A 25,151-nucleotide genomic window follows, 5' to 3' on the forward strand; every position below is an offset into this window, starting at 1 on the left:
AGCTAAAGCGACGACCCAACTCTACTTTCTTGAATTACACAAGTTGCACCCAACAGCCAACTCGCTTAACAAAGATATCCCAATGAATATGCTTCATAATTAACAAAATATTACAAAACCAAGTGATACATGGACACAATTACAGATAAGCCGACCCTACGAGGGCTGTACCTCGTGTTAATAAAGGGCTAAAAATTAAGCATTCCCTCACGCTAGCTTTTAACTGTCAACCCTAAATCAAGCCTGAATTACCGAATACACACAGATAAAATAAGACTGTAGATTATAAACTTAGATTGTGTTAGATCTTGTGATTTTTTTAAGAACGTTCACATGAAAAATAGCGTCTCTTGGAAACATCGCCAGGTACTTAGTATGTTATTTTTTGTAGGGAAAGGTACCACCTTCAGATGGGCTGATTAAAAATTTTTATTAGATAGCCAGACGTAGATTTCGAAAAAAGAGATCTCAGGTTCTATTCCCGATGGAGATGATTTTAAAATATCGCTTGGTAACACTCAGAAGACCAATAACCTTCCTAATTGCTCGCTTATATCAAAGATCGCTCGCTTATATAAAGATAACTTTGATCATTAATCGAACGTAAATAAATATACCTAATACCTCAACTAAAGGACACTTTTTTCCAATCTAGAAGCGATTTATAAAATAAATAGCACCGTCACAGAACTACATCTATATACAGTATAACCTCAAAAAGATTAAACCCATCTCGATGAAACATTTTACCAAAATTCAAGGTACAAAATATAAACCGGTATAACCGATAATAAAAGTAAATATTTTTGAAGCCGGATATTTGTTACTTTCTCATGTAAAAACCGCTAAGCCGATCCTTTTCTAAATCGGAAAAGGGATAGATACCGTAAAGGCTACTTTGTACACAGGAAATAGGGAAACGGAAAATTACCATTTATAATATAAATGAAATATTTTTGATAGACTGAATAATATTATTAGGTAGTGCAAACTGCAAAGCTTGGATATGAAAGCATCCTTTCGACAAGTCTTTAATAATGTTATCTTTATGTATTACTAGTGGTCCGCCCCGGCTTCGCCCGTGGTACATATTTCGCAATAAAACGTAGCCTATGTCCTTTCTCGAGTATCAAAATATCTCCATACCAAATTTCATGCAAATTGGTTCAGTAGTTTAGGCGTGATTGAGTAACAGACAGACAGACAGAGTTATTTTCGCATTTATAATATTAGTATGGATGTTCAATTATCAAAGATGTTTGTAATATCGAACAATTTCTTTTTAAATAAAAAAAGCATTTATATCAAACAATGTAATAATAATATTACAGAAATATGTTTGTCTATTTGCCTAACTGGTGACCTCTTGCGGAGCTTTACTAAGGCTGCTTTTCTCTTTGAAACAAAATCAGGGCTGTCCACATAAAAACCTCAATTAAAAAAGACGAACCCACGATCATCACATAGTATCTATGCCGTTCAAAAACTCAAGACTCTTATTAACAAATACTATAGTAGATATTAATTAAGTAGGCATTTAACTATAAAATTAATTATAAAATAAGCCATTGAAGCTATAAAATGTATCCAAAACTAATTACAACCACGAGCATAAAAACAACAATAATTCATAAAAAGTATAAAAATAATCTTTCCACGCATTTGTATTGTTTTGAACAGCGCAGCTAATTTACAATGAATACAAAATATTGCACAGTATTACAGTCGCGCTTTACAATTGTTCAGTTCAAGTTAGGGCCAATTATATTACGACTGGGATTATGAAAATTTAATAGTTGCTTATTCAGATTCAATTTATTTTATGCGGAGATAGCCGTTTTATGTTTTGTTTATTTATAGTTTCAATGGCTGTGTTGGTCGCGTATAATCATAATTTCCATTTTATAAAAAAAGATGGAAGCCCTTGTTGCACTATTAAGTTGCACTATTTTCAAGGTTTGCGTTGTAAAAAGAGCTTAATGAAATGATCAAAGATCACATTAAAGAAATAAAATCGGTGAATCAAACATGAAAAACTAACACACAGCAATTAACTTTTAAATGGAGAAAAACCATAGAGTGAATTTCCCGTGTAAAATTTTAGCTAAATTGTTGATACATTTTCAACCTCATATTGAAGTGGCGAATAGGTTGGAATAGCGGACCATCGATCGAAAACCACTTTTAAAAACTCGTTACACCAAATAAAAGCTGTTAAACTAGAATAAGTATATTTTTTAACCACGTATAAAATATTTACATCCAAAAGACGTGAGAAGAAAGAGATCGAATTATCTTACTTTTAAAAAATTATATTTATGCTCCGCAATCCACATCTTTTTTCCTTCATAAATCCATTGAGTAACTAACCGTGAAAATCTGAAAGCCGTTTCTTCCAACTTCGTTAATTTCATAACCGACCAAAAAGAAAAGCACAGCCAGTCAAAGCAATGCACTCCCATCCATGACCAACACAAATTGCTCATTATCAACGAAAATACTAAAAAACCGGCCAAGTGCGAGTCGGACTCGCGCACGATGGGTTCCATATAGCCTAGAGGCCGACAGACAGACATCGGAGGCTTAGTAATAGGGTTTCCGTTTTAGCCTTTGGGTACGCAACCCTAAAAAGCCCCCATTTTATAAATAAGCGACAATATTATACGGTTTGTTAATTCGCCTTATTAATTAAAACGAATTTCAGATGCCAGTTCCCGGAGTTACTTTGAAATATTTTCGCGTTTGCCAAGAAAAATAAAGGCACAGCCATTTCTAAAGTTCTTTGGGTAGTTGCTAAAAATAACAAACAATTAACGAAATTCTCCTCATTATATAACTACTGAAATATGCTAAAAGCTCAAGATTCATTTACCTAATATTCTTTATGCATATAGTGTCAGAAGTGAAACTTCTTTGACAATATTCAAATATATCTACCAAAATTATCGCCTTACTCCATAACGTGACGGTATTGCAATGACGCGACCTTGAAATTTTTCTTTCAACGCGCCTAAAGAAGCTTAATTTCAAAAATATGATCTTTATTGAATGCTCGGGAAAATACCGGATAAAATATAAAATAACTAGGTTTCCGCCCGCGGCTTCGCCCGGAGTCAAAGAAAAACCCGCATAGTTCCCGTTTCCGTGGGATTTCCGGGATTTCATTTTCCCGGGATAAAAAGTAGCCCATGTCCTTTCTCGGGTATCAAAATATCTCCATACCAAATTTCAATAACTTTTTTTTTTGTATAAATGCAATCTGTTCAAGAACATTCAGCACTTGGTTAAGAATGGATTGAGACTTGTAGGGCAGGCGATCCAGTGATGCCAGCCGTAAGGTCAACAACTTTAGTAAAAACAAAAACAAATCCCAAAGCAACATAGCCAGGTCTGCATTTTCATACAGAAAAACACTATATTACCAGAATTTTACATTTTTATTCCAAAAAACAATACTAATATCTTATATGAGATCAGATAGTTCTACGAGGATAGCAAAAACAGTGGATGGCCGTTAATTCTCCGTCTCACACCTCTATTACTTATCGCAGCGCTTATTTGGCCATTTATCAAGAAAATTGCAGTTTCTAATTTATTGCAATTGTCGTTATATGGCCAATAACCATTTATTCTTTATATTACCGACTATTGCAAAACGTATGATAGAGTATTATTTAGTTTGAGATTGAAATTATATAAATGTAAAAGCTTGTTATGATTTAAGATGCTCGTACCAAAGTGATTGAATTTGATAATCATTTCGTAGTTTCCCAGCTTCACTCGTAATAAACATATCTTTTAATTACTTAGTAATCGTGTAGCTCTCTAATCTTAAAATATATAAATCTCGTGTCACAATGTTTGTCCTCAATGGACTCCTAAACCACTTAACCGATTATAATAAAATTCGCACACCATGTGCAGTTCGATCCAACTTGAGAGATAGGATAGTTTAAACATGTAGGTACCACGGGCGAAGTCGGGGCGAACCACTAGTGTTAAAATAATTTAATAAATCTTTCCTCTTTAATAAGTTTAAAGACTGACAAGACCTGAATTAATATTCACATTACCCCTTAGTTTTAGCCTTCGTTATAACCTACTTTACAATATGTTATTACATTCGAGATTCCATTTAGATTACTTCAAAGCTCTAGGTCCATGTGACAACCCTCAACAAATATTTATATGTAAAACATATACCTAGTAAGAAAGGGGTTTTGTGGATTGAAGGTTAATTGAGTCTTTGACATGCTTAATTATTGTTGTGATAGGACGATTACATGCCTTCTCAAACACGGAAGAGCCTTGTTGAAATTCCTCTAACTGTTTAATAACACAAAATAATCCCTCTTGTGGTAAACAAGACTTTCCATTAAATAAATCGCACTAATATGGGCGGTTTAACTGACAATTTATACCCCTTCAAATATACTAAGAAATAAACTAAACCCTGGCGCATACTAAAATCATCACAAAAGGTACCAACATAAACGCGCCATTCTGCAATCAAACAGAACGTAATGAAATTATAAATGAGTTTTATTACCCCAGAGACATAACATCAAAACGCTTTTACACATATGGAAACACTGAAGCGAATTTTAATTAATCTGTAACAGAGTTATGACTTACGCAAGGTGAGCGAGCGACGTCTTGGCTCGTCTTTTGTACTAAAGTAGTCCCTAGACGGTATTGCTAGCATGACATGCACGTGTGTCATGCTGCATGAGCATCTAAAAATATCAAATCATGCATTTTGAAATTCTTTAGGAGCTTTGATAGTAACATTTAAGGGTCGCGTCATGACAATACCGTCACTTCATGGAGCAAGACGACGATTTTGAATCTTGCCAAAGAAGTTTTACTTCTGACACGTATAAGCACGCTCTTTTTTTCATAGTTAGCGTCCAGCATAAGAATAGTACCTACATGAATCTCTTTAAGGTTTTGCATGACAGCAACCGATGTGACGATCATGCTGCACGTCATTCCAACTTGCAGGATAGGAAATAGAAAGCTCTATCAATCAGGTGCCAGCACGCAGTTTGCATGTCATTTCAATCATCGATTTAAACGAGCATGCATGCATGACACCGCCTAACGCATGTCATGCTGCATTATCGTCTAGGGACTACATAATAATGCGACTTTTACGTTCGAAATAAAGCACAGACAACATAAAACGTGTTTTCCTGTGATTTACGTTAATCTGTCGGATGTCAGAAATACGCAGGTACGGGGATAATGTTTAATGCTTTAACGGATCCGTATAAAGGTTATGTACATATTACATGTACCTATCTTCATATGAAAAACATTTAAATCATCATAGCACTAACTTAAAAGCTTGCTTTATTCAAACTCAAACTCAAACATTTATTTATTCAATTAGACTTCTTCTAGAAGCACTTTTGAATCATCATAACATATTTATTTACAATGATATGTATCGTATAAACGATAGATTATAGGTACTTTAGTATTTATTTATATACTGTGTTTTTTTAATACTTAAGCGGGCAGGCGAGCAGGCGGGTTACCTGATGGAAAGTGATGCCCACCGTCCATAAGCATTCGCGTTGTCAGGGGCACCGCAAATGTGTTGCCGGCCTTTAAGAAATTTATATGCCCTTTTTTTGAAGGTTTCCTTGTCAAAGACGCTTGGAAACACCTCAGATGGTAATTCATTCCACAACTATGTTGTTCTTGGCAAGAAATTCCTTAAAATTGAAACGAATCGTTGCTTATCAGTAGAAATCTGGCAATAGCTAATTTCAATAAAATACCAACGAATATCAAACAGAAACTTCCAAACTAAATAAGCAAGCACGATAAAATCACCACAATTTGAATATTTCGTAAACACTTGAATAATTTCATTTATAGGTATTGAATCGAGTTTCTAATAACAGCACAAACTTTATGAGTCCTATTGTAACTAAACTCAGGAGACTCACAAATAACTATTAATTATTTACAAAAGCTATTTAATTACGAATTTCTATTAATGGTGAACCCTTTTGGCTAAATATTGTATGTTGTTTACCTGTAGAGAATATTTAAGCAATCTGTTTCAACACAAATTTAGAAACTGTATTTACCTATAATTTGTGTTAGTATACAATTTTAAACCGTTCTAATATAGGGAAAAAAGTAAAGTAAACTATTCAAAAAAATAATTGATTATGTATTATTAGTAATACCTACAATAGTTAGCCATCAAAAACGTACAAATTTGGATCAACTTTGATGAAGATAGATTCAGACAAAAACCGATAAAATACCTATACTTATCAAAAACCAAGGTTAAAATACCTATATCAGCATGATTAGAGATATTAAATTATCCTTAAAGCGGTGCCTACCTGTAATTTAGATACGTAAATACTAATGTGTATTTTAAGTTAATTTAGAAATGGTTTGAACAAAAAATTATGCATTTAGTTGGTAAGCCATTTTTTAAATAAATAAATAAATTGAATACTAGCTGCGCTCCGCAGTTTCACCCGCGTTGCTCCGCTCCTGTTGGTCTTAGTTTGATGATACACCTAATAACTATTATAATACCCTATAGCCTTCCTCGATGAATGGGCTATCTAACACCGAAAGAATTTTTCAAATCGGACCAGTCCCTGAGATTAGCGCGTTCAAACAAACAAACTCTTCAGCTTTATAATATTAGCTGTGATATTAGTATAGGTTTATACTTACCCTATAAAGTGTTATTATAAATAGCGCAATGTTAAGCTCTACAGCTCTTCATCATTATCGTATTAAAAATATACGTCGAAGAAAAGATCATGATCATATTTTTGAGTTATTATTTTACTTTTGTCGAGTAGAGTATCATTAGTTTTATAAAACATTCCTTTACAAAACTCACAAGCTCTCCAAAAATATAACTTGGCAGAAATAGAGATAAAAATAAACTTTGTCCTTACACGGTTATAATAATAATGCATTATTGAGAATTTGATAACAATTCTCGTCAATTACGTATCGCATTAGATAAGGAATGAACTCTGTACTAAAAATAATTGTGCCTCTATTGTATGGTTAAAACAATGCAAATGACTAATGCATAGACGCAGTTGCAACAACCGTTAAAATTCAAAAGAAAAGTGTATTTTATAAATGCATTAACATAGCTTAATTTAATATACCTCTGTCCCAGTATTATATTATATATTTGATATATTACCATCGTATTAAAAATAAAGCTTTATAACCAAACTTCGTCACGCAACAAAAATATCATGGAAAGCTCACGAAAAAACTGAAGTAAACTTCATAAAATATTCACTTTGACAAACCCGAAAATATGCAGAATTGCAGAAGCACAACGAAAAATATCACAGTGAAATACACGCAAAATATAATAACCTATGAAAAAATATAAACTCACTTTTATAACCACGTGTTGTGTTGACACACTCCTGACAATTTATCGGGATACGACCACTACCGAGTCCAACCGCTGAACAGTGAATACCGCGTATTTACCGAACTCTCTCCGTCTGAAGAAACACTACAGTCTACAATCCGTCTGAACCATGAAAATAACGAAGCCGCTACGAATATAGCCCTTAATCCGTTGTAACAAAGTACCAAATTCACTAATGAATGGTTATTTGTAAATAATCACATTGAACACGGGAACATATTGCTGTTGCATTCATTCATAGGGACAGTAGTGAGAAAGAATGAGAGATTAGACAGGACTCGCGCATGTGCATTCTTTGAATAGAAAAGTGAATAATAGAGCGTAGAGAGTAGAGACGCGTTGAAAGTAAAACACAAAGAACTTTTTATGTAAATTAAATGAAAAAAAATTATGATTAAAGTTGAAAAAGCGCTTCCTATTATTCAATTTACTATATAAGAAAATATTAATAGGATTTATTGTTGTTGAATTAGTTAGCTAAACTCTACATGATTATTTTTGTAGAAAACAAATTGTTTAACCGTGTTTTATGAATACTTTGTTCAAACGCTGTGATAAATTCCCTAACTTTACCGGATTTACTAACTTTAAAAATATAAGTTACTTACCAATACAACCCGGCACTGTATCATTCCATCTATTATCATCATAGCACCATAACATCCGCGCCCTCTGTCGCGTATCAACAAAAACATAATTAACGTTGCACATATAGTGGGCTACGTCTTCATTTCTGTACACGATGTAGCCGTTAGATGGCGCTTGTAACGTAACACAATTTATACCTGAAAAAAGAAATAGTTTTACTTAACAGATCATAGATGGCGTTGTATTAAAACGATAGTTGTTTATTATGTTCATAGATGGCGTTGTATTAAAACGTTAGTTATTTATTATGTTCATAGATGGCGTTGTATTAAAACGTTAGTTGTTAATTGCATTCATAGATGACGCTGTAATAAAATAATTGTTGTTGAAGACGTTCATAGATGTCGCCTTTAAATGTATAAATAAAATTAAACCTGCCTCTAAAATATGTACAATAGATGGCGCTACATACATTTACATTACATATTTTATTGAAAAGATTGAAAATAAAAATTCAACTTACTTTTATAATGTAACAACACGCCTCTTTTAGGAAAGGCGCCTTTAGACTTAGCTTCAACTAATACTTCTAAGGTATCTGTGGTGGAGACCAGCCGGAGCGGTGTGTCAACTTGGTCACAGCTGGTGTATAGAGAGTCACCATTCGAATCCTTTACAGCTACATAATCTGTGCAGTTTGTTTCAAATGGACCGACACCTGCGAAACAAGAATAAATATATTAATATGACGTGTGGATTTTCTATTGAAATTATCAGAATAAATTAATAGGTTTTAAATGCGTAACCTAACTTATTTTTTAAAGGTAAAACTAATCAATTTATGCTGAGCCAAGATCTTTTTAGAGAACATTACTTTTATTCTTCGTTTTCTATTTTTTTTGTTTCGATTTTTAAAATTGTATATATATGTATACGAAGTGGGGGATCCCCCGGGGTCCGGATGTACCCCTCGCTGTCTGCACCGCGTTCGGATAGATAATATACTACCGTAATAATACTATGCTATAAACATACTCCTCAAGCTCACATCCAGCAGAGTGACCCGTATCCTCTGCTCCGGGTGTACCCGCAGCCTCCACCTGCACTCGTCCCCCACATAGAAATGCGGGTACCCTGGGGTGCGGATGTACCCCTCGCTGTCTGCACCCCGTTCGGATACAAACACTTCGCGGTTGCAGTAGTGGACTGTGAGCGAATCTGAAAAGAAAGGATTTAAATTATTACTACATAAGTAACTTAGTACTATTGTGGTACTCCGTACTACTAGCTTGTTACCGGAGGCTTTGACCGCGTCTTCTAAAACTAAAATAAGACGTACCTATTAACAAAAAAATAACATAGGTATTAAAATCCGTAGCGTTGTTTTAAAGATCTATGCATGTGTAAGGGAATAATAGACAGATTGATGACATCCTCTATTTTGTTTCACCAAGGTTTCACTATATGCTGTGATATCTGTAAAATCAGAAATAAGATCTATTTTATAGAAAAAATCGTAGTTTTAAAGGTATTTTGGTTGATTAGTTAGAGATAGGTAATAGAACCTCATTCAACATTCCTAATGCAACTTCTTCACAACTTCCACTACACGTTTTGAGTTCAAACATACCTACATTAGCGCCAATGCAACGAATGCATCGAGAGATACGTGGAGGGAATACTGTCAAATAAGTATGTACCTCAGGGCTCAGGGAGAAACTACAAAGTGTAATGGTAACCTCCACGTAATACTAGCTGTTGCCCGCGGCTTGCCAGCATTGCTCCTATTGGTCTTAGCACAGCGCGATGATATAGTAAAGCCTATATGTTGACCCGACCTGTTAGTAATATTTATGCAAAATTTGAAGAAAATCCATGCAGTACTTTTTGAGTTTAGCTCGGACAAACAGACAAAATTTAAATTACTTTTTAAAGCCCTCCTTATCTATGCAAGTCACAGTTATGTTAGAAAACTCCCTTTCAATACAAATTAATCGGTCGGTGTTTGTTTATAAATGCCGAAGAAATTTGTCGTGGTTCTTATAAAATGCACAGTGTGTTATGAAACACGCGTGATTCGAATTTTTGAGCTATTTGCCTATTTAAGTTTTCAACCAATAGTATGTCGCAAGATTGTTTACGTTCAATTTTTCTCATTCTGTACAAAATAAGATCTTTTTTATTTTACTCATATATAAAAGGTATCTTGCAGCTAATTTTACAATAAATATTTAACAATGTAAATAAGCCACTGACAATAAACACCAATTTAAACATAAGCAGTAGGTACTAAGTACTTATAATATCATCTTTGACATAAGTAACTAAAAATAATTTTTTTTAATTCCTTATTTTTCAAGGGACTTTGTCGCTTAGCAACCACGTCGTCCCATAATTCCATTATCAACACATAAATATAAAAAACTAGTGGTCCGCCCCGGCTTCGCCCGTGGTACATATTTCGCAATAAAAGGTAGCCTATGTTCTTTCTCAGGGTCTAAAGATTGTCAGTGCCAAATTTCATCAAAATCGGTTGAGAGGTTTAAGCGGGAAAGCGTAACAGACAGACAGACAGAGTTACTTTCGCATTTATAATATTAGTAGGGATTTAAATTAATAAAAGATGTTGAAAAATATGACATTAAAGGCTACTTACGAAAAATAAGTTGCAATATAGCTTTTACGGTTTAAACACAACCATTTATTTTTTGAACGAAACACGAAAATGTTTTCCCGCAGCTTTCACCAAGTTTCATCATACCACGCAATCAAGTATTTCATGATATCATTATCCGAATAACCGTGACCTTTTAACGCCCTTGGATTTATAAATGTACTACTTTCTTGGTATATAAATTTTCTTAAAGCTTTTCCTCGCAAAAAAATGTAATAAAGATTTCGTGTTTGTTTAGTTTTATGTAAAAAATGTACAACGCAGCAATTTTAATTTTTATTGTAAAAAAACTCTACGATAAAACACAGAAAAGCATTTAAAACATCTTTACAAAATCAAATGAAATCAAACCAAATTAGTTCCAAATTGAATTAAACTAATCAAACTATAATTTTATACAAACTTCACCATTTAAACGATGAATTAACTAAAGGATTTAAACCAAGATTCAATTTTCTTTACCACTCAGGTACAATGGGTTTACGCATCACACCGCGTATCTAATGCTAATTTCTAATTAGGGACTACGATTAGATATATTTTGGAAGGATTAGGATTATAAATCTTTAGTTACCGTAAAACGGGAAGATTTCACCGATAGGAGATTAGATTATAAATATCTAGTTACTGAAATACGGGAATATTTCACCGACTAGAGCCTTATTGCAGAATTTTGTCTTACGTATTTATCTCTTGAAGACGTTCTCTTCAGGTATAAAATAATTATGCCAAGCCAAACATGTTAGAATATCTAAGGATTTATAGAAATAAATTAAATTATTAGATCAGGATTGCCCTAAGTTGCAAACAACAGTAAAAACAAATTTAGCAAAAAAAAATTAGGGTTATCAAAATATATACCACAATTTGGCGCGAAAATAAAGCTCGTAGGCAGTGCAGACTTTCGTGTTTAATGTACATAGAAAGCCGTCTCTTTAATTGTTTTGACATGATTCTGTACTATTAAAAAAATGAAAACCTTGCTTACCTACTTGTAGAATTTATATTTAATGTTATCTTTCAACGACCTGTGTAAACGCGATAGGTACTTAAGGGAACATTGAAAATGAAACACGAATTAGCGCTATGCTAACATTGACCCTTAAATAAGGGCCTTTATTATTTCAGGCGGGGTCAATGACCGCAGAGCAATATCCACTTACCTTTACCAGAATGATAAAGGAGTTAAGAACTTGTTAGAATCAGCTGAATTGAAAGTTTACAGCAATTTCCATTCTATTAAAGTGAAGCGTGAAATTATTTCTTTGTGAAAAATATTCGGATTATTGAAAAGGAAAATTGTTTTCGTTGGAAATATTTAATGAATGAAGGTAAGGTTTTACAAAGGCTATTACCGTGTGCGGATTTATCTTTAGGCTTTTTTTCCTTTCAGCATTGAAGGAATCATACAATCATACATTTTATTCTCAATCCATAACGTTTCAATAGACATTTAGATGATGTTTAAACAGTTTAGAAGAAGAGGTTAGGTATGACTTGATTCATTATTATACTATGTATAAACATAGTATTATGTGAACTTAATTTTTAGTAAGCAATGAAGAATATAATCCTTGCTTGTTCCGCTTTGGTAAGAAATATGAATTTAATATTATAATAATTAAAAGCCCAACAACTAGATCCAAGGCTAAATTCGCTTTGACTAACATCCATTTATTAATACCGATACATAACCGCAGATAATTTAATCCGCTTAAACGTCGATATCTAAACGCTTCCCAACGGAGTATTAGAGATAGAATGAAAAGTTAATAACAATTGTATAGATCCTATTTTAGATAGCGACTTGGAATAGGATGGTTTTATGGGAAAACTGCAAGAGAGATAATATTTGTGACTGGAGTAATTTTCCTATTGTTTATTATATTAGGTATTATGAATGTGATCGGTGTTTAATGATCGATCGAGTACTCGGAGTAAATAAACGCGGGCTTTAAATATTGAAATAATAAAATAAAACAAATTACGATTAAAATTAGAAAGTAAGCGCGTTTAAAAAGAGATAAAACAGCAATACAAAAAATTTTATACTCATTTCATCAATGTTACTCTGAATACTGTATAGTTAGTTCTGTTTAATATTGCATAAGTGCGAAAGCACAATAATATATATTTTACCATGACATAAGCCGCGGATAATCCAAAAATATAGAAACAAACAAACATAAATACAAAAGACCACTACCCATTGAAGCGAAACTGCACAAAACTTGCGATTTCACACAAAATCGTGATTTCCATTGTAACGACACGCACGTGTCGATCACAATAGAGTCACATCAACACCCTTAATAAAACATTTTGGGGTAAAATACCATAAATCGATAACCATTTTAACTTGACCTCCCTCCTCATACCAAACTCTAAAACTCCCATAAAATAATTCGCACTGCATTGAATACGAGAGCTCTCTTTACGCTGGTGGGTCGATGTTGAAACTATACGTGCAGTTCCCAAAGGAATATAGCTTTTATTTTCATTGCAATGACCCACTGCAGTTGTACATTTGTTTTTAAAGTGTCCTTTATTCCCTTGAAACACGATACGTGTGCAAAATGTTAGATACAATTAAATAAAATTAAAAGTATTCTTCAGGGTGTAATTGTTAACAGTTAATTGATTTGTTGGGCTTGTTAATGGTGTTGACAAATAAAATTACTATTGTTCAACATATTATGTTCATATAATTTTAAGCAGGATAAATAACGGGATTAATTTGTAATTTTAAATTAAAGAATGCCTGAATATCTAATATTTTATCCAGTGTGTTACAAATATGTACAGCGCTATAAAGCCATAAAATTAAGAATATTTCAGTCACATGTCCTGTGTCAAATGTAAATAAAACATATTTTTTGTTATTTTATTGTAAAGCACGTACGGAACTTCTCGTTATTATGTAATAGCTATCGTCCATTGATAAAATGCCTTATTATCCAAAACAATAATCAGTTCTAACCTAATTACAACACGTAGTAAGCCAACGAGTGAATAAACTCGTCTTAACCCTCCACAACGCGCGGCTCAAACTGGCCCCTAACGAAGGATTGAGACACGTGTCCGTTTGCGGCCCATTGAGGAAATCTCCAGGGATGTCACATCCAGCATCCGCAGTGGATGAGGAGGAACTCGGAACAAAGGCTGGGTAAATCAATTTGTATGATCCCGCTTTTTATGAAATATTGTCAGTTATAGACGACCGTATAGTGCGATAGTTTTCTTTGATTCGTTTCAGACTTCAGTTACACTTTCCGTATTAATATTAAATATAATTAACTTAGAAGTGGATTAACGATTGCAGTATGAGGTTTCAATATAAAGTCAATATTTCCCTACACTGGAATAGAAAATCAGTCGTTCATGATGTAGAGCATAATACATGTATATAATATTATTATATAGAATATAGAATAGCCATTGTGTATTGCAATTACTGAGTAGTGAGTAATGAAAATGAATCCACGCTCACAGCACAACAATTTTCTCTATACTTAACTGTAAACCATAATAACAGCATACATTGGATCGAACGTAATAATCATAGCCATTATCGAAATTTAAATGATTCACATTGTTCACTTTGCTATGATAATAAACATAATAAGGGCATTTCACGCATTATAAATAGGGGGTGCTCCATTAAAAACAACAATTGATTTCTATACGAATAACCGACACATGGCGCGGTTTAGATAGGCGTGACGTCACAAATATATCACATCTGTCTAATATTGATAGACGAATCGATTTCACGCTTCAGTTCCACGGATCTTAGTGACCCAAGCCGACATAGGAGTAGCCGAAGAGAAGTGTTATATGGTTTTTAGGGTTCATAGTGTAAAATATATATTATGTACCTACGTGTTCTTCTACAACATAGCGTAGTTTCTTCGATACGTAGCTTATAAAGCTCCTAAAATTTTAAGTGTATTTTAATGTCTACATGGTATGGACAGTCTCTAATATAGAGAATGCTTATAACTTTAATAGAAAGTGACAAATTATATTGGTAATCAAGTGAATTTAAATATTTTTGATAACTAATAAAACGTTTTTTGTTTATGTTATTGTTTTGCATTCTATTATCATATGTACCTAATCTAATGATAACCAAAGACTAATGTCTTGTCTTGAACCGTGGCAGCGTGGGCAGGTAAAGTAAATAATTGCACAGCAGCAATATGATTCAGATTTCTTTTTTTCTTGACTGTTTATAATGGATAATTGGGCGTATGAGAAACTCAAAATATAAATCCACAGCTTGATAAGAGTCGAAAAGTCATTGCTATCGAAAATATTAAAAAAAGAGTGTGTGTACTTATGTACACGTGTTAGAAGTTATACTTCTTTGGCGTATGGAAAAAAAAATACTAGAATATACAACTTGAACATAGTTACATACCACCTAGAACTAATTTCATGCTGTTAAATTTAGGTGTCGGTGTGCGCGCGCATCGTAAAAATTCACTCTCATCATTTTTCTCCATCGCGCCAAAAGAAGTATAACTTCAAAAAATGTAACAAACTAGAACACATTAAATCACAAAGCGAATCCAACCTGCGTCTTTCATTACACAGTGTTATCATTATTCGTAATAAGATTCGCTGTAAATTATAATATCCAACAGTTGACGGCTAGACAGACGTCAGACTTTATTAATCTTATTCCACAGTTGCGTTAAATATTCCTTAGAAAGATTATAAAGACGTCTATTACCGCATTTTATATTAAACTCCTAATACTTCTACCGCATTTTATATAAATCTCCTAATACTTACCGCATTTTATATAAAACTCCTATTACTTACCGCATTTTATATAAAACTCCTATTACTTACCGCATTTTATATAAAACTCCTATTACTTACCGCATTTTATATAAAACTCCTATTACTTACCGCATTTTATATAAAACTCCTATTACTTACCGCATTTTATGTAAGACTAGGCCCCCTCATTTATCAAATTACAAGCTTTTTTTCAATTACGACATTGCATCGAGCGAAGGTATTATCTATTTAATAAACAAAAGGACTTACCATCAAAACAAGCGTATTTGATGAACACGACACCTGGTGCCCACTTCTTTGATGGCGGGAAATCTTCTGCCAGCACGAAGCTGCAGTGGTTCACTCCTGTACATCTGCAAAATAACAAATAATTTTATAATTGAATAAAAAAAAATATTAAAAAACATTAAGTATTGTAAAATTTTTCAAAATACACATTTTTACGCGACAAAGAAAAAAAAAATCATACAAATACTGATAAACTCATCTCTACATTATAACCTGGCAAACTCGGTTTCGAACATTCGTGCAAACGACGAATGTTTGTATAGAACTCATGACTCATTAACTAATAATTGACAAAAACGCAAAAATAATATAATGTTTAAACAGGTATTAATTATTATTGAAGCTTTAAACAATTTTAGCAGAGAATAAAATGTGTTCAGACTTATTAATATTAAATAATAACGTGCTGGTTGTACCTCGAAACAAAACTCTAAATTTTCAGACAAAATCACAGGCAATAGAGACAATTTATGTTTCAGTCAATACCCATAAAATTACTTTTGTACCTCATTAAACAAAAACTTACAGCTCCCACTCAAGTTCTAATTAAAACTCCAATTAAGTTATATTTAGTTTAAGTAAACTAAGATCTTAATTAAGCTACATTTTCTTCATCGTCTCTTTACATTAGTCGCTTAACTAATATTTCTTAGTTGATAATTAACAAGTTTATAGTCAAGGAATCGAGTATCAAAGCTTCAACATAACATTATGTATTCAATTACTTACAAAGCAACCTTCGTTTTATAAAAAGACTAGCTACCACCCGCGGCTTCGCTCGCTTTGTCTAAAACCTAATAAATTATATACTTACACCTTCCTCTTGAATCACTCTATCTATTAAAAAAACCGCATCAAAAGCCGTTGCGTAGTTTTAAAGATTTAAGCATACAAAGGAACATAGGGAAATAGGGACAGAGAAAGCGACTTTGCTTTATACTATGTAGTGATAACCTTCCATTACGTCTTCTTAAGATCTAGATATTTTTAAAACAACGAAACAATAGAAAAAAAATCGTGCCCACGTACTTAATATGTGTATAGATAGCTTCTTTGAATAAAAACCAAGAATATCACATTCACACTGATAAAACTAAGTAGCGTAATTTTTTAAAGAGAATTATTACATTCAAAAATCTTTGCTCACAATGCACCTTTAGATCATTTCAAAAAAGTTTTATAATAACAGTAATAACTAATAAGCAAGAATAAGGACATAATTTCACAGTTCAAAATGTAATTTAAAATATACGATGTTCCACTTTCTCTACAGATTCGTTTTATGTCCAATACAATATGAGTTTTCCGACTATTTCACACTGGAAGCCAGATAAATCGCCTTGTCCAACTTCCGAACTGACGCTCGAGCCATTTGGCTTGGAACAGCTTGCATGTTTACAGATATGAAAAGCTTACAATATCGATTAAATGTATAAATGGGAAAGTTTTACGTTGTTTTGCTATTTCAATGAATTTTTAAGTTAATTAGGCTTGTCTGTAATTACGTTGAATTTTATGACCTACTTTTAACTCTATCTCTACACAGGAAAATCAGAACACGGTTTGGAGAGGAAAATGAAATAAGTACTTTACATAATAAACGATATAGAAACATACTATACAAATATCCATTAAAAAGCACTCAGTTCTCAACAAACGAATTTAAAAGCAACGCAAGCAGTGTTGCTTGCGTTGATTGTAAATTCGTTATACCATTTTTTTTTTCTTATATTTTTCATTATGTCAGTTACGTTTATATATTGATTTTCTATTATAATAGTAGTAGGAATGGCATATAATCATTTATGCGAAAAAGTAAATAATAATAACTAAAAAAAAATTAATACCTATCTAAGTTCATCAAACTGTTGTCTATGTAGTATCCGTTTATACTCTAGATTCTAATCTCTAGTCTTCTAAAAAGTTTAATGTTCCCTTTAATATTTAATGACAGCTTTTAACAGTCCCGGGAGATTATTATATACTTAGGTTACAAATTGAAAACATAACTCAAAGTGAATTTTCTCTTTGATGTTATATAGCGAAAATTATTACAAATTCTTAACTTACTATACCTAGTTAATCTGTAACTACACGAAAAGAAATAGTAATAATAGTTTATCAAGAATTAAAAATACTTATTAAACAATAAATTTTATTATCAAAATATTTTCAAATGTAAAAACTATGTAAATTACATACCTCCATACTGGTCATTAAAAATATTAATATTTCGATAACATAAGCATCATAAATCATATTAAAAAGTAATTGTAACGGGTACTTTTAGTGCATTATGCACCGAAAAAAGATAAAATCTTTTAATTTCCTCTTTCCTTAGGGTTGAACCATCAAATAGGAAATGACTCGCTTAAATATTTTGTATGCGTTAAAGCACTTTACTTATGTGGGTTAGTAATTGTACCAACTTTTTATTACAGACTAGCTGTTCCCCGCGTTTTTACCCGCAGTGCTTCGCTCCTGTTTGTCTTAGCGTGATGGTATATAGCCTATAAGCCTTCCTCGATAAATGGACTATCTAACACCGAAAGAATTTTTCAAATCGGACCAGTAGTTCCCGAGATTAGCGCGTTCAAACAAACAAACAAACTCCAGAGCTTTATAATATTAGCATAGATAATTTTCAAAGTTTATATTCGTATCTTATTCTATCTGTTACTCATTGTACTTATTAACAGCCCATCGAAAAATTGAGAGAAGCTGAAGCTAAAACTAGTAAAGAAAACAATAATCTTGTTACCCGATTAGAAAAAGATTTCAGGCAAAAGTTGTAATATTCTACGCACGTCTACGCAGGAAACTGGAGTTGGAGTGTCTTTTGAGAGCTTTTATAGGGCTTTGATTTTTATCGATTTTTAACATCTTGGACGATTTTTCGTGGTATGTTGAAACATTTTTTTTATTGTAGATAGCGAAGCGCTTAAACACAACCTCGCCTGATGTAAACCTAAGATGTGCGGTCTAAGATGGTACGCGCTTCCCTAGTAGGTAGTAAATAACAAAACTCTATGCTTAAAACTTAATACATAACCACTTGCAATAACCACGAAATAAGCGCCGCTAAAAGTAAATTTTAATAGTTATAACCGCATAATGATCGATTTATTTGGCAATAAAATTAATGTTTATTCATCGATACTAATATAAATTGGCTATCAAAGTGCGCACGCGCGTGACGAACGGAACATGACATGACGGCGCTTCCGGCGATCGGAATCGTGCCGCTTTGTAGTCTAAGAGCTTGTGGGTATAGTGTAAGAGCTTTAAGTTATAGGGTATAGTATAGGTGTCAAATCATTAATTATAGTGTCATATTGTAAATAGGAAATATGGTGTAAAATTCGTAGCAGAGCTTCCGTTGATCGGAATCGTGCCGCTTTGTAGTATAAGAGCTTGTGTGTATAGCGTAAGAGCTTTTAGTTACAGGTGTAAGACTCAAATCATTAATCATCGTGTTACTAGTAAATAGTTTGTAGTATAAGAGCTTGTGGGTATAGTGTTAGAGTTTGTTGTCTAGGAATCGAATCATTAATCATGGTGTATGGGGCATTTTAATTTTTAATAGCTTATAGTCTCTGAGCTTTTAGTTATAGGGTTTAGTGTAAAAGTCAAATCATTAATCATGGTGTTAGTAAAAAGAAGAAAGTGTTAATTTGTTGGCAGAGCTTCTGGCGATCAAAATCGTGCCGCTTTGTAGTCTAAGAGCTTGTGTTAGAGCCTATAGTATAGTGTAAGAGTCGAATCATTAACCATGGTGTTAATAAATAGAAAGATAGTGTAAGAGCTAGGAGTTACGACCATTAATCATGATGTCGGTAGTAGGAAGCTTTTATCTCTAATGGTTAGTCTATCCTGTTTGAAAGTTGGGTACATCCATCGTCAACATGCATACAGACATACAAAGTCAAATGAGAATAGGTATGTAAGGTAAGTGAGGCACGAGACAAAAGTATATTTTTATTTGTTGTGATTTTTTGTTTCGTTTTTTGTATGAAATCAAGTGACAGTTGTTTGATAAAGAATATTGACGTTTATTGTCACAGTTACTTAATCTACATATTTACCGAATACAAGCAACATTTATTTGTACGTGGAAGAACGACATACATCTTTTATACAACACTAGCTGCGCTCCGCGGTTTTACCCGCGTGGTTCCGATCCTGTTGGTCTTAGCGTGATGATATATTATTATATAGCCTATATAGCCATCCTCGATGAATGGGCTATCTAACACTGAAAGAATTTTTCAATCGGTAGTTCTTGAGATTCGCGCGTTCAAACAAACAAACTCTTCAGCTTTATAATATTAGTATAGATTTATGGTTTATAATATTAATCCGATATCGAATAGATAATACAAAACGAATTATAAATAAGTATTAAAAAAATAACTATGAATATCGCAGCTTAAATTAAGTTAAATAGTTACCACAACAAGGAAAACTAAAATTTACCGTATCTAAAATTACAACAGAATTTCTGTCTGTCCCACCCCACCTGCGTAATGGCGTGCTGACGTATAAAGTGGCTTGCGATATTAAAAGTGACGTGAACATAAGGGGGACTCTGTGATATAATCTATGGTCGTTAGTTAACTAAATAGTTAACCGTTGTTTTTGCAGTGTAAACATTTTTTGAAGATAGATGATATAATGTTTAATTGAATACAGTAGAGCGCCGTTTATACGAACGCCGATTAACAGAATCGGCAATTATCCGAATCGGTCCTTAGCATAATATAAAAAATTAAAACTCATGTAATCTTTGTTTTCTTTTTTAAAGAGTTGCAAATCGCTGGAAAGCTAGAGGGAAGAACACTCATAATTAGGTTCTACTTTACTTTAGAATTAATTCATAAAGGAATGGAATATTCATATTATTTAACCATATGTATTTATAAACTATTTTTATAGCAAACTGAAACACAAACAAGACTTCCTTCAGAAGCACGTTTGAACCGTCGAAATAGATAATTTAATATTTACCGGAATATTCCTACAGAGACGAGCCCGCAAAATACTCAGTAAAAGTTCCTTGTAAAACATTCGAAAGGTTAATAATGAATGCGTACAAATTTCTTCTCTACATAATATCGCAATGACAATTTTCAATAATATTTTATCATAAAAAATATGCTTTAAATAAAAATAATTACCTACGCAAATGTTTTTAATTTGTATCATGGTACTTATTATTATCTTGTACCGTAAACAATATAAACCTTACATAAATCTACAACAACGCAGTCGTTCAAAAAATTACAAAAAGAAACGCTTCAGAAAAGCCTTGTAAATTGTAAAGACGTCAACCGTTTTCATACCCAAGTTCCAACCTTCGGAATTCATTAAGGTCTGTATACACTGGCGAAGTGTGTCGAGTACAAGATAGCATAGCTATATGTATACTTGTATACCTAGGTTACCTGTGAATATGAAACGCGTTCCAAATTTCTATGGGGATGTGTCGTTGAACGGTTTACCACGGATTACTAAATACCTAGTAACTTCGTGATATAAGGTTAATGGTGTCAAATTCAAAGCGAAGTTAAGGTTTAAATTACGGTAATGGAAATTAGATGATCTTTTAAGTTATAATTAAGGTATTTAAACCATTCGAAATAAATTTATGTAAGTCTAAACCAAACCTGTGCATAATCCTATAAAGGAAATCACATTTACATACTTATCACTAAACCTAAAGAGAACTGAGTCCGCGGTAATCACTTTATAATAATTATTACTCTAAATTCTATGAAAATTAAGATGTTCTCAAAGGTCTTCCTTAATTTAATTAAAAGAAGAAGTCGATCGAAACCATTACTAAATAACGCTTCTATTTTGTATTAGGTATATAATAATGGGAATTTAAAGACTTTAAACCGATTTAAAACACATTTTTACTCATATATCACAAACGATCGTTCAGTGAAAACGATAATTTTACTGTTCAAAATAATAAAGAATCGGTTTATATCCCCATTTAATTCCTAAATGCGCCTATTTCATTACGAAACTCACCATAATCAGAATAAAAGGTAACCTCGAATATGCACATAGTACCTTGGTACCTACTTCCCTTTGCCCTAAATATTTAGCACCTAGCCTTGGCCCAGAAAGCACTAAAATATAGGATTATTAAGTAACACGCGATCGTTATGAAAGAAATTGTTCAATTATTTTGATATCTTGGATTCCATTCGCGTTTGATAAGAACTAATTACATGGTTAAGACTACTTAAATGTATTATTTTTAATTATTTAAAATAAACTAAAGAAGTAGGTAGTTATACTTTTATACAAATAATTTCAAACTGCTTACATTTTTAATGCACAAAACAGCATGCAAAAGCTGCAATCTTTTTTACTTTCCTCTACAGTAAAGCTGAATAAATTCAAAATAATTGACCAGTTACAATACTCTATCATGTACTAAACAAAAAAAAATGCTAAACTGTATAAAATAAAATTATAGGTAGGTATCTGCTTTATTTTAGAGTATGTATTTATAAAAAATATAAACGCAATCTAATATATATAAAAATCAATGCCACTTTTCGTTGTAATTCCATAACTCGAGAACGGCTGAACCGATTTCGATAATTCTTTTTTTATTATATTCCTTGAAGTACGAGGATGGTTCTTATGTAGAGAAAACGTTAATATGTACCACGGGCGAAGCCGGGGCGGACCGCTAGTATATTCATAAAACAAATTGGCGTTTCAAGCGCTACATCGAATTTCGAAACGTAAATATAGATTAGTGTTTTATATAAAGCACTCAAACAATATTTTATCCGCAATTTATAGCGCTTTTTTCGATGGAAATTTATTTATGGCAATGTATAAGCCGCGAAAATGATGCTTATCGAAAAATCGTATAGAAACGAGCGCGCAATTCTATAATGTTGTTTTATGTTCTTGACCTATATAATACTAACTATATTGAAAGTGTATCGAAGAATTATGTAGGTACCTTTGAGTTTTAAAATGCATTGAAAACTCTTTACGGTTATCAAACTTTGCACAATTATACATATTTTGCCTGCTTGTGCGTGTACTTCTAAATATTACGAAGAAGCTGGTATGATAACAAATTTTGTTTAATTCTTGTCCTTGAAAGTATTTATAAGCATCTTAAAACTTAATCATTTCAATTAAATAAAACGTACATCAAAAGATTAAACATTAAAAGAACATTAAACTTTCAACGACATAACTATTCCTTAAATCATAGTCATACTCTATTCCATAGACAATTTGTATGTAACCCTTTTTATTATCTGTGGTGTCATGTGTTAATTAGTAATGATGATTTACGAGCGTGATAATCCTACCAAATTAAGGAGCGCCTTTAATCACTATACTAATGATGTATGACGTGTTAATTACAGGATGTTTTAATTTTACAGGATAAATCGGTTTGTGGGCTATTGCCCGGTGATTTTAAGGTTCAAAAACTAATGTAGATAATCTAATTTGGTAACAACACATTGTTTTTGCTTGAATATAATTCATGTTTTATTAAATAGTTACTGACCGCTTGATAAATCATAATGGAAACATCTTCAGTGACCCCTATTGTTATAATAGTTGGTTAAAAAAAAATAATTATGTTTACAAAGATTTAATAATAATGTTCTCTTACTTCGTTTTGTATTTAAGCAGAAATATACTTAACGAATTACTAATATTATAGTTGTTTGAATTCCAAAATCAGCTGTGAAAATAAAGTATATTTTCTTCCTTGAAGCGCGTCTGCTTTCTAATCTTTCCTTCAAAACAATCCAGACGCTCATATCGCAATAATAAACCTCGCAGTACTCGCAGTAAACCTTTAAATTCGCTTGTCCAATAAAAACAGTTTACGTAACTCGGTATTTAGGTAACCTGTAGCACAGGAAATGCACTAAGTAGCACGACATGACCAAAACTGACACTAACTTTGGCTTGCTGCCAAAATCGCCGACCCTAATTATGACTGTCAAACAATCAGGGAAATGACTAGCAGTGACATGTTCCCAAAAAGACCGAAACGTCAGTTTTGTACCTAAAACACCAATTTCAAATATAGAAGTGGTAATGCGATACAAGGAACACGAACATCAAAGTTCGAGTATAGACAATAGATTTTTTTGACAGACCGCAAATAATCCAAAGAAAAAAACTTTTCTTTTTTTTATCCAAGGAGGTTAGAATTCAACTTTTCAAAAAAGGAACAAAGAACGTTTTAAGCTTTTTTTTATCTGTCACCAACATTGGCATCAAATCGAATGACGTAAAAACCAAACTGCGTAGAAAGCCACGTGGATTGGGGAACAATGGTCCCCTTGCCCTACATTGCCCTACGAGTTCCCACACTGAGATCAGCTTTATTTATTGCACGCAGTCGATACGTCTTATTGAAACCATTTTATTGCTTCCAGTGGAAGAAAACATTATTCGAGCTATTTGAGTAAGTACGTGATAATATGTATATTGTTGTTATTTTTAAGCTAGGAGAGTAGGTTAAATTTTTGATCGCATTCTTCAATTTTTTATTCCTGGTAGGGATTTTCTAATATGTAGAGCCGAGAGCGCTTTTTAAAACTAAAATAAATTTTAAATACTGATTATATTTCATTTTAATTTACTAAACATTATTTTAAATAATTTAACCTGATTAAATGAAATAGGCAGTTATATAATAAATAAAGTTTTATACAAATGCAATGAATAAAATATATTTTTCATTTTTTTTCCACACTAAAATCAAACCCTTAAATATCTCACAAAATTGCGTATCAAATACATTTTTACAGTTTTGGAAAAGCACAAAAATATAGGTTTTAAAAATGATATACGATGCGCAAACATTGTCCGTACTATTCATTAAAACTCTTTGTTCGAAGCGTCGCTATATTTTTCCCCTATTAAATTTCGTAGACGGTCGTTGAGATTTTAATGATAAATATTATAGTCATGAAGTTTGTACACTTTATAAAATAAAATTTTAACCGATTAAAAGATATTGGTGATGTTAATAGCATTGGATAGACAAATATGAACATTGAACATCCTTTAAGAGCTCATTTTAACCTAAAAAACTTGTACTTGTGAAAAGTTTAAAAGTATCAATGTAAATAAAAAACACGTCTGTGATAATTCTTCAACTTTTGATGAAAGACATACTATAATTAAACCCGTCTCCTCTTCAAACAACACTCGTTATCCACAAAGACATCGTTATGTTTTATGGGACCTCCTTTGACGACCTAAATAAAAAAAACACTCCACAATGCAATTGTCAGTGTAGGCACAGTCCACATATACCTATACCCGGCG

General features: G+C 32.5%; 1 protein-coding gene across 1 annotated transcript in view; it reads right to left on the reverse strand.

Annotated features, from left to right (window-relative positions):
- Positions 1-25,151, reverse strand: part of LOC123705910 — an 85,496-nt gene that overhangs the window by 25,229 nt on the left and 35,116 nt on the right. The window contains exons 3-6 of the mRNA XM_045655004.1: positions 15,771-15,874; positions 9,071-9,253; positions 8,559-8,753; positions 8,056-8,232 (exon numbers count right to left, since the gene is read on the reverse strand). Of these exons, the coding sequence (XP_045510960.1) occupies positions 8,056-8,232; positions 8,559-8,753; positions 9,071-9,253; positions 15,771-15,874 (659 nt within the window). The remainder of the gene's footprint in view (positions 1-8,055; positions 8,233-8,558; positions 8,754-9,070; positions 9,254-15,770; positions 15,875-25,151) is intronic.

Source organism: Colias croceus, chromosome 3 (genome assembly GCF_905220415.1).
Source record: "Colias croceus chromosome 3, ilColCroc2.1".
In the NCBI taxonomy this organism is placed as follows: Eukaryota; Metazoa; Arthropoda; class Insecta; order Lepidoptera; family Pieridae; genus Colias; species Colias croceus.